This window comes from Antedon bifida, chromosome 11 (assembly GCF_963402885.1).
Source record: "Antedon bifida chromosome 11, ecAntBifi1.1, whole genome shotgun sequence".
Taxonomy (NCBI): Eukaryota; Metazoa; Echinodermata; class Crinoidea; order Comatulida; family Antedonidae; genus Antedon; species Antedon bifida.
In genome coordinates, this window is record NC_136236.1 from 19,212,053 (window position 1) to 19,224,301 (window position 12,249).

Consider the following 12,249-nt stretch of genomic DNA (forward strand, 5'->3'; position numbering starts at 1 on the left):
TGGTAACGTTTTAAAATGGCGTAAAATGGCAGCTAGACGGCATGGACCGGGGCAAGTGGTATTTTTCTGAAACGACTGGACCCTACTAGCCCCAACCCATGTATCGTCATCCCGGTCCATGCCGTTTATAACGTAATTATAGCCCTATAAATCATTCGGTTATATTGCATTTTTTATAAAAAAAAACGTTAAATTGTAGTAACGTTTTAAAATGGCGTAAAATTATAGCTAGACGGCATGGACCGGGGCAAGTGGTATTTTTCTGAATTGACTGGGCCCTACTTGCCCCAACCCATGTATCGTCATCCCGGTCCATGCCGTTTATAACGTAATTATAGCCCTATAAATCATTCGGTTATATTGCATTTTTTATTAAAAAAAACGTTAAATTGACTGGACCCTACTTGCCCCAACCCATGTATCGTCATCCCGGTCCATGCCGTTTATAACGTAATTATAGCCCTATAAATCATTCGGTTATATTGCATTTTTTATTTAAAAAAACGTTAAATTGTAGTAACGTTTTAAAATGGCGTAAAATAATAGCTAGACGGCATGGACCGGGGCAAGTGGTATTTTTCTGAATTGACTTGACCCTACTTGCCCCAACCCATGTATCGTCATCCCGGTCCATGCCGTTTATAATGTAATTATAGCCCTATAAATCATACGTTTACATTGCATTTTTTATGAAAACCTTAAATTGTAGTAACGTTTTAAAATGGCGTAAAATGACAGCTAGACGGCATGGACCGGGGCAAATTCTATTTTTCTGAAATGACTGGACCCTACTCGCCTCAACCCATGTATCGTCATCCCGGTCCATGCCATTTATAACGTAATTATAGCCCTATATATCATACGTTTACATTGCATTTTTTATGAAAACCTTAAATTGTAGTAACGTTTTAAAATGGCGTTAAATGACAGCTAGACGGCATGGACCGGGGCAAGTGGTATTTTTCTGAAACGACTGGACCCTACTAGCCTCAACCCATGTATCGTCATCCCGGTCCATGCCGTTTATAACGTAATTATAGCCCTATAAATCATTCGGTTATATTGCATTTTTTATAAAAAAAACGTTAAATTGTAGTAACGTTTTAAAATGGCGTAAAATAATAGCTAGACGGCATGGACCGGGGCAAGTGGTATTTTTCTGAATTGACTTGACCCTACTTGCCCCAACCCATGTATCGTCATCCCGGTCCATGCCGTTTATAACGTAATTATAGCCCTATAAATCATACGTTTACAGTGCATTTTTTATGAAAACCTTAAATTGTAGTAACGTTTTAAAATGGCGTAAAATGACAGCTAGACGGTATGGACCGGGGTAAGAGGTATTTTTCTGAAATGACTGGACCCTACTCGCCCCAACCCATGTATCGTCATCCCGGTCCATGCCGTTTATAACGTAATTATAGCCCTATATTTCATCCGGTTATATTGCATTTTTTATAAAAACGTTAAATTGTAGTAAGGTTTTAAAATGGCGTGAAATAATAGCTAGACGGCATGGACCGGGGCAAGTGGTATTTTTCTGAATTGACTTGACCCTACTTGCCCCAACCCATGTATCGTCATCCCGGTCCATGCCGTTTATAACGTAATTATAGCCCTATAAATCATACGTTTACATTGCATTTTTTATGAAAACCTTAGAATTTAAAGAAATGTTTGCATTTTCCAAATTAGTATTGAGTATCCTATTATTGGTGACCATTCAATGTAATTTGATACAGGGTCTAGATTGTGTAGTAGTATAATACTGAGTATAGCAAAATATTAAAGTACAGTAATACAATAACAATGATGCATTTAAATCAATTTTTTTAGATTATTTATAATGAATGGATGCGGGCAACTCATCGCTGATTGAACGAGGTCATACTATTTGTGTCATAGGTCAATCTATTTCAGGTCAAAGGTCAAATAATTTGGTCGTATAATTTAATGTATATCCTGCGCACATGCATCCAGCTCCATACAAAATAGCGCGACCACAATAAAATGCGACCGACTTCAAACGTGACCGATATCAAAAGTATTGTTCTAGCAGCTGAGTTGATTTTATCGCGACCAAAATCAGATGTGACCGATTTCAAACGCAAACAATATCATCTTATAAAACTAATAATAAAAATATATAAAACCTTATATTTATTTTACTGTTAGAATGTAAATTAAAGTTAGCAAGAAATTAATTTCTACACATCAATTCATTGCAATTTTTGTGTAATTTGATTTATGCTATTGATTTATGTGCATCGCTTGATGTAATTTGGTTCGCCAGATTCCTTGGTCAAACTTTCATGGATCACTGATTTTGACTAAAAAGTAAAACTACACAAGAAGCGCACAATCGCAGAGTCAACGCTGACCCATTAGCTGAGCTTATTTGCATTTGCTAATTTCAAATTTCCTTTTTTTTTTATTTGAATCAAAATACTAAAACATCCCAAAGTATTTTCAATATTAATTAAAACCAAAGCTCGGTAACCCCTTACTTATAATATCCTAAATTTATAAATAAATATGAAAGTATTTTAATATTGTTTAAATAGCTTAAAGCTCAGTACATAAATCAAATACCTTATATTTAATAGAAATCACAACGGAAAAACATGGATTTCTCTTAAAATAGCCAAATACAAAAATTTGCAAAATTCTGCTATAAAAAGCCAGACAGACCGTTTTTCTAAAGTTTGTGGGTATGCGGTAAATAATATTTGCTATAGCACGAAAATAAAAACATCAGAAACGTAAGAGTTTAATTAAGAAACAATTTGTTCACAAGATTAATTAAACTTTCGTAAATATCAACTAAAAATACTGTCTGTACTTTAGAAAACTATAAGCAAAAACAATAAAATAAAAACTTTATGTTTCTGTAACTCATGTTAAATCAGTGCTTTTGTTGAAATTATGTCACTATTTTAAGAAATATTATGATAATTCTTTTTGTTCATAGTATACTGTTACTGTATATAGTTTATGATGCTGTGAGAACAGCATCCAGGGGTCTTTAATTGTACAATTTACAAATTTGTATTTAAACTGGACAATTAAATACTGTAGAAGTAAATAATTAAGTATATCTTTTCAGGAATACCAAATGAATCCAAGAAGGCAAAAGCAAGCCAGGAAATTACATTACCGGCTGTGAATGGTGTCCTAGATAGGCAACAGATTTCAACTCTAATTGAATTTCTGAAGACAAATTCAGATGAAGATGTACTTCAAAAAGTTGTGACAACAATAGCAAATGCCTGTGCTTTTAAGCATAATCAGGTACACTGTTTTTTTAGTTATCCGCTTGGTATACCAAGCGGATAACTCCTTGTTATTGTATGAGATCAATATTTTTTTTCTGTATTATTCTTCTTTCCTTCCTTCCTTTTTGTGAGTCGTGTTTCTCTAAAATGTGTAAACATAACATTTCATAACTTTGACAACATATGGGCATTTATGTGAAGTTGTGCACCTCCTATTTTTGAATGACGTCATAGTTGCGCAACGTGACTTACGCGCAATTTTATGAATTTCAATGATTGATCATAGATTAAAAACCAAAAGTCATTTAGTATTGACACTTTGACAAAATTTAAGTCATATCAGGGGCAAACTTTCTACGGATTTAAAATGGCATGTTTCACAAGAAGTTACGCGTGCACGCGCATTTAAAATTTCAAAATGCGCAAAATTAATTTCTAATCAACTTTTTACGCGTTTCTTGTCATTTTGAGCATGTCAAAAATTCCCACGGGCGCGCAATTTTTTACGCGCGCGGTGCGCACGTAGCGTTAAAAACATATTTTTTTCTCTTGAATTATATTTTTCAAGCCTTTCCTAGTAATTTTGAAAACAATTTAGACCTTTTTCAGTTTAAATAACACCATACGAACACGTTGAATTAGACAATTTGTGCGCGTTTTTTATGAAAAAGCTTAAAAAATCGTCAAAATTATGTCTTTTTTTTAAACAGTCATAGTTTCTAAAGTAAACCGTTAACCGTTTATTTTTATTACAAAATCTAGAAGTTGATGAGTTGTAGATATCGGATCATGCATCAATAAGGCTAAAAAAACATTGTGACGTCATCGTATGGCCACACGAATGTAAAATATAGGATTTTTGTCTCTTTCGTTATTGCTCATCACATTCAATGGAGCGCATCACGCTTATCTGTATTCCTTTTTCTCCTACATTTATATATTGTGTAGGTCAATCAACTTTCTTTAGCATGAGATAAAAATATTTTAATTTTTATGACGTCATCATGCCTAAAAATTTTAATTACGTGGGTCATTAATTTCATCTTTACAGTAAATTTTAATCTGTAATAGCTCGTAAGAATAAAATGTGATAATCACGATTAAAACGTTTTCTGGAAGCTATTGGATTGTAGATACGAATTCATGTAAACATTTTGCCAATCGGATGTTGTGACGTCATCATATGGCCAGTTGAATAAAAAAAGTCGTATTTTCATATTTTGCGTAATAGTTCATCACATTTAAAAGGGTGCGCATCTATATTTTACGTATTCAAATTTCTTCTACACGTTAATATGTTGTTCCTGAGATAATTTCCTTCTGAAATTGCTATCTAAGTGTTTCATTTTGATACCGTCGCCATGTTAAAAATTGGAATAAATGGCGGGTCCCGTAATTTCACCTATTCTACACTGTATGTAATATGTATACAGATTATACTGTTTGCATGTATATACTATATGACACAAATTGACAGCATATCATATTCTTCAGTTCTTGTCATAATGCCATAATCTTTATCTGTGTGCAATATTCCAACGTATGACGTGCACGTGGCGTTTGTCGTTGTGCGGATAACTAACTTGTCAAAGTGACGAGTTTCATGTCTAGTGTTTGTTTTCTTTTTGTATCCTGGCTGTGTGAATTTGATTACCGTGGCATTACTGTACATACTCGACAGCGAATAAAGATTTAACCACAAAATGAAGTAGTGAGGCGTGATGTGTCACAGGTGAACCCCAATAAACAAGGCAACTTCTAAATATACTGTAACTCTAATTGATTACAGAAAGGGATGCAGACAGAAAATCGAAAAAAAGAATCAGATCTTTGCTCTCTACCATGTTCCAAATATGGAGTGCAACATTTGTTGGTCACATGACATTTATATGAACTCTGTAATAAGATCGTTGATCCATGCTTACTAATTATAGTGTACCATACAATCAATACAAAATTTCATTTGAGGTATATCTTCAAAATTTCCGTCTGCTTCAATAATAAAAGTAAGAATTTACCTGAAAGGCAATTTTTTGAAACATCATCAATCTGTCCACAAAATGTGGAACTTGTTTAAAATAATACTTGGACACTCGTTTTACAAGATGACCAAGTACTTGAATCTGTACTGTTGGTTGACAGCAATTCGATTAAAGAAAAATACATAAACTGAATAAAAAATGACAAAAAGTTTATCTTTAAAAAAGTTAAAATCGTAAAGGTTACAACAATGTAATGGATGTGTCATGTTGTTGATCATGTTGATGATTTTATGAATTTTCATTTTTCATTGATATAATCAAAGACAGTGGTGTGATACATTTGGGCAATTTTTCTGTTCCAAAATTACAGTACAAAAACATATGACACTAAATTTGTCTGGTAGAAAATAACCATTGTTTTGCTGTCAATTTTCAGTTCACTAATGTTTCTTAAAAAAATAATAAGATAACGCTGATGCAAAGTTTATTTTCTAATATAGGATTTACTTAGAGAGTTAAATGGACTTGAACTGATTGTAAACTTTCTACAATCTTCCTTCTCATTGCCACTACGCATATCTGCTTCTCTTGCCATCTCTAATCTTTCAGTCAATTCTGAGAATAACATGATTTTGCAGGTAAGATTGGTTGATTGTGTTCGTATGAATGGAACTAAACTAAACATACATTTTACTGCAGTATGTATTGTTGATTGATTTGTTCACAGACAAAATTATGAATGAATTATAATGAATGGTTCTAACCAAAGGCCAGATCTGCTCAGTATCTAAAATCTGAGCTCAGCCTATCTGACATGACTTTAAAATCCAATTCAAAATGGAATCTGGAATTTTAAATAATTATCTGAAAGACTAAAAAAGATTTTTATGGTATTAATATCTTTCTTATCTTATATACTGTATATGTTTTTAATTAATTTGTTGTAGGAATGCATTCCAGATTTATGCACTTTAATGGTGTCACAGGATGAGAAAGCTGAATCTTGTCATTTCGCCTCACTTCAGGCTCTTACCAATCTATCTTTAATCAACCCTTGCAGTGTGTATTTCCATCAATCCATCCAGTATTTATTTGATATGTTAAGCCTTGATGACCTGAAAAGTAGAGTGAACCTACAGACACTAAAGGTCCTTGTAAACCTTTCATGTGATGATGCTATGGTTGAGTCTCTGCTAAAAGCTGAGGTTAGCAAATTAATAATTATTAGTAGTTGTTTTGGATTGTATAAATCTACAGGTAGTTACAGCAAAGATTGTATAGCACCGCAAGATAGATAACTGCGCGAGACGTTTGTAATCCATGGACGCCATTCCGGCAGACAAATTTGAACCGTAATAAAGTCAAGGCAATATTGTACGATGTTTTAGTCAAATGGTCAACGAAGTTGTCTAACCAAGCATGTCAATATAAACACACAGAATTAATTGGAAAGTGCCCAGATCCGAAAGAAACTTTTATTTTTCTTTGTTTACATAATTTCTTCCATTTTCCATGAATCAACCCTTAAGACACTTCGATGCGGACCGCAAAATTTAAGCCATTTCCATTTTCGTGATGTGAAGATCACATCTTCACTCTATTATGTTGCCGATCAAATGTAGGCAAAACTACACATCTAGCCTTCATAGTGTTTGTCAGGATGACCTTTAAAATCTGTATGTGTAATTTGGAGGCTTATTAGCTCTCTCTATGATGATTTAAAGGTAAAGTTAGAATAGGAGAAAGTATGACATATGAATTTAATATTTATAAAGGGTACAGTGTGCTCTCACCAATTTTATTCCCAATTTTCATAATAAATTAATTTGGTTGGGTCTCAACTACATGAAATGTGTAGAACAAATATCGATTTATAGTATTGCATTATTGCTTGTAAATAGTTTTTAGTTTAGTTATTCATGTCTTCTTTTTCTTCTCTTTCAATATGTTCTGTTTTTTTTCTTAGACCGCACCGCATATTGCGATTCAAAGGTGCATGGTCTGATAAACATTGGTTTTATAAATGCTGATGTTTTGTTTTTATTTTGATAGCCACCAGCTGCATTGCTTAATTATCTTCAACCTCCTGTAGAGGATGATCATGCACTACGTGTTCTGGCTTTGTTTGCTAATGTAACTAAAGATGTGCAAATCAAAGAGAGAGTAGAAGAATGGAAATGTTCACGGAAGAACAAACAGCAGCCATCAACATATGTTGAGGAAGAATGTAATAGCAATCAGGTTGATAATCAAGTCCGTAGTCTGCGACACAAACCATTGTCAATGATACAAGAAGAGGAGGAAGTTGAAGTCGTTGATCAAAGTACATTGGTGAAGCCAGCTGTCTCATTGCAGAGTTTAGATTTGATTCCAGATAACACATTGTACGACATGGTTCATGGCAACTCATCACTGAGTCTAAGATGTTATGTTATGATGCTGAAATTGTATGAACATGAAGACATACAACAACAAGCCAATATATTGTGGGATAATTTGTATTGAAATTGTTTGGATGTCAGGTTTTACTTTTTAACTAAACCTTTTTTTGTCAAACTAATCTGGCTTGCGTTTTTTTTACCATGAGCTTCTTTGGTTGAGCTAACAAAAAGTCTATGTTCATATGCATGCATAATGAGTTTTTTTGTACCATAGTTTACTCCAGTTGAACTAACTTCTTCACAAACATTGACTAAAAAAATCAATACTTACTTACTTGTACCAATTTAATTTTATTATAATAATTATTGAATTTATTTTAATTTGAATTTTACATTTGGTTTTTGTGGTTAAAAGTTTCATTTAATAAGTTCTGATCATAATGAATGTTTGTCCAACAAGTAGTTGTCTTGTTTTGTAAAAAAATGTATTCTATTGTAAATATATATGAAAATTTGAAAGGCTGTAGAACATTTTGTTGCTGTAATATGTCCATCTTTATGTTTTGCATGTTAAATAAGAGATTTGCATGAAATATATCTGGTTTGATGATGGATGATAATCATTATATATGCATGATAATTATAAAGATTACTGCAGTAACAATAATGTTCAGTGTAAACATTTACCAAGAAAATTTGTTTAGCGAAAGATTTGCATGAAAATATTGTGAACAGATTTGTGAGTGACTATACCATATTTTTTGGACATTTTGAAATTGACAAACATTTTGTACAGTGCATTTTAGCTTTTTGATATCTGACTCATTGTTAAGGTGTGGCATTTCCTGGTTTCTTCTGTCATTTGTATACAAGTACTACTTTAAGTAATTCGTATGAATATAGTTCAGAATATTCTGTTAACTAAATACTAAAAAAATATCAATTTCCAAAAGAAAACCTGAATACGCCAATTGACATGTACTTAAGCCAATTGACATGTACTTAAGTTCTCTCCTTTTTTCATTCAATTTACAGGTAACACTACTGGGGCTTTTTCCTAGCTTTCACTTAGCACTAATCTGTCAGTTTAAATTTGACATAAATTGTTAAACATAAATTGTTCCTATTCTTTTCATTGTAGTAGATGTCGCTCTTTAGGGATTAAAAAAAATCCTATTTTCCAAAAAAAAAAAAAAAATCCTGTTTTTTAAGTTAAAAAAATGTAGCAGGTTCACGTTATTAATTTCCATTAAAAATAATAATTTTCTCAATTTTTTTTATATATCTTACAAAGTCTGAGAACAAATTAAATATTTTAATTTATTGTTTAACTTGTGGTGGGAAAAATAGTATTTACCATATTTTATTAATGTTTACTTATTTTTCTTTTGCATCAAATGCAAGTGAAATTAATGTAATGAAAGTGCAATATTATGTTATTCAATTCAATGTTTGCCTATGAATGTAAATATTAAACAATATATAAAATAATCATAATTTTTCTTTATTATGTAATAGCAAAAAGTATAATACAATACATATTGGCACTAGGCAAAAATGCAAAGAGAATATACAGATAGATGATGAGGCTCCATTCAAAATAGAAATCAATGACGCAATTGTGCATCTGAAAGGAAACAAAGCTGCCCTAGATGTTACTCCCTAGATGTTAAAAGTTGCTATAAAGAATCCAATATTTGTAGATCATGTGCATGGATTGTTTCAGAAGGTTTGGAGAACTATAAAACAGTACCAAGTCAGTGGGGACTGTCTAAATTAACAACTATCTGGAAGAAAAAGGGCAGTCAACTTGATCCATCAAAATATAGTAGATATCAAAGATACTTATGATCATCATTCTTTCACGCTTCTCCACCTTTTATGAAAGTCAACTTCTACGCACATAATTTGGATTCAGGTACAACAGAGGTTGTAACGATGCTATATATGTCATCAAGCAAATTCAAGAAATTGCTTATCGATCAAACCTCAAACTCTACACATGCTTTATCGGTTTGACCACAAACTTCACTTTTTAAGCATTAGTAACAGGTTCCATCCGAACCAGCCTACTACTATGATTGACATAATACAGTCACTGTATAGTTCAACAAAGGCATACCTTGCTGATGGTGATCCTAATGATCAATTTGAAACACTGTCCGGTGTTATATATATTTATTATGTTCAAACAACACTGTAAAGATGAAAGATTGTAATCACTATCAAGTTCCTATTAAAGCTACAAATCATGCTCAAAGATCTAAAGCACCGGCAAGTGGCATCTATGACAACTTCGAAAGTGGATATGCTGATGACTTTGCTGTGGCTCCTGGTCACAAGATGAAGAACTGCAACATCTTGAATGAAGTTTGTCTGGAATTTGTTCTCAATATGTTCTCAAAACAGAAACCATTATATGGAACCGGAAAGAGAAGGCTGAAGAATACCCAGAATGCATCATAAAAATTGACAATGTACATATTAGTAACATAAAACAAATAGCTTGGTGTATGGACTACCATCACCCAAGAAGTAAAATACAGAACCAATTCAGCTATGTGTACTTTTGCAGAAAAAAGAGCACTGCTTACAAATAGAAAGATCCATCCATCCATTAATGGTCTGTTTAGGAGTAGACTTACCTATGGTTGCCATGCTTGGAGGGCAACAGGAAATGAAATGTCCAAACTTAGCACAACATGCAATACCTTTCTGAGGAGAATGTTAGTGAATGGCTTTCAAAGAGTCTGCCCACTAGGCCATGAAGACATGCCCTCAGACGAAGATATAGATGGAAATTATACTGCTGGCGCTATGTGATTAGTAATGACAATCTTTACAAAATCAGTGGCTGTCAATCACTTGTAGATTACCAACTAAACCTGGATATGAAACGTCATTACAAAATAGAATGACGATCCTACAAAAATACTGACTTTTACACAACACCAAATAAAAAACAGTAGTCAGCAGCCCAGTCAAGTGTATTTATCGTTCACATTCATTATACACACCATGTAATTGCATCTAATACAACCGTCTTACTCATACCATTGTTCTTGTTGAAATTATATATAGGACCAACAACCTGTAGACTAATATGCAAATTATCTCGGTATGCAATCGCAAGTATTTGCAAGTACAGTACAACTACGAGGTCCGAAGATACCATCAAAGTTCTTTTTTAAAAGAAGCCCATCTCAAAAAGAAGCCCTCTTTGAGTTGCAAAAGTAATCTAAAAAAGAAACCATATCGAAATCAAGCCCTGTTGGCTTCTTTTCAACATAGTATGGTCTTCTTTTCGAGATAAAGTGTAAGAAATACTAGAAATGTATATGATCGTGTTTATCATAATATCAAAATATTAATGACTTTAAGGTAATTTACAAAATAATAATCTGCGCATGTGTATAAGCCCAGTTCTCATCGGGACTATAATTGGCCTATTTAATGATCGGTCCAATACATGGAGAAAAGTTTATGGTGTCATTTTGAAAAAATATACAAAGCAAATGTATATATAGTATGTATAGACTGTGCATTCACTTTGCTTACAGTGTCTGCGGACAGGATGTCAGGATGGGATGACTCAAAATAATCATCATGCTCTGTTAATTACCATCCTGATGCGAAAGCTCCCTACTATCATTAAAAACCAATATGGCCATCATTATTTTCTATCAGGAAACCATGGTCTAGTAAAATTAAAAAAGGCAATAAAATGGTTCCTCAAAATTCTGCTAGCCCAAGGATTCACAATTTGCCAAGAACTTTGGAACTACATAACCTTGTATCTAATACACTGAGCTCATAATGGACCCAATTTGGCACGAGCGGAGCACAGGGATAGAAAATAGAAAATAAAATCACTAAAATGTTATATAAACAGTTTGGTATGCCGTGCGTTGTTATTCAAATGTGTTTGTGCAGGTGTAGTGGGAAAGATGGTATTGTTAGTATTTCGCGGTCAACACGCCACACTGTTGAATTTTGATTTTGTTAATCAATAGTACTACGGTAACTGGTCCAGTGGATCAAATTTGGCACCGGTGGAGCACAGTGATATAGAATAGAAATAATTCACTAATTTAAATATATTTCGTATGTTAATACACTGTGCTCAAGTGGACCCAATTTGGCACAAGAGGAGCACAGTGATATAAAATAGAAATAAAGTCACTAAATTTGAATACAGTATCTCATTCGTATCTAATACACTGAGCTCAATGAACCCAATTTGGCACGAGCGGAGTATATACAGGGATATAAAATAGAAATAAAATCACTAATATTATATAATATATCTCATTTTAAACAGTTTGTGCACGTGTATTATGGGGAAGATATTATGTTAGTCATTCGCGGTCAACACGCCACACTGTTAAATTTTGATGCTGTTAATCTTTACATTAGAAGATTGTTCAAATCATGTAAATAAAACACTTTCCGGGCGGGAACCCAGCAGCTCTCGAAAAGAACTCAAGGTGGAAAAGAAGCCCACCCATGAGTACTAAAAATGAAGGAGCACATGGGCTTCTTTTCGAGGCTTTATGGCAGTCTATTTAATGAAAAATAATGCCATGCAACCTTGTTTCTGATTTTTTA

General features: G+C 33.2%; 1 protein-coding gene across 1 annotated transcript in view; it reads left to right on the forward strand.

The window, feature by feature from the left end:
• LOC144856527 (armadillo repeat-containing protein 10-like) overlaps nucleotides 1–9,065 on the forward strand; it is a 29,326-nt gene extending 20,261 nt beyond the window's left edge. The window contains exons 3-6 of the mRNA XM_078714542.1: nucleotides 3,110–3,294; nucleotides 5,761–5,898; nucleotides 6,208–6,465; nucleotides 7,313–9,065. Coding sequence (XP_078570668.1) covers nucleotides 3,110–3,294; nucleotides 5,761–5,898; nucleotides 6,208–6,465; nucleotides 7,313–7,765 — 1,034 coding nt within the window. The 3' untranslated portion in view covers nucleotides 7,766–9,065. The remainder of the gene's footprint in view (nucleotides 1–3,109; nucleotides 3,295–5,760; nucleotides 5,899–6,207; nucleotides 6,466–7,312) is intronic.
• The last annotated feature ends 3,184 nt before the right edge of the window (nucleotides 9,066–12,249 follow it).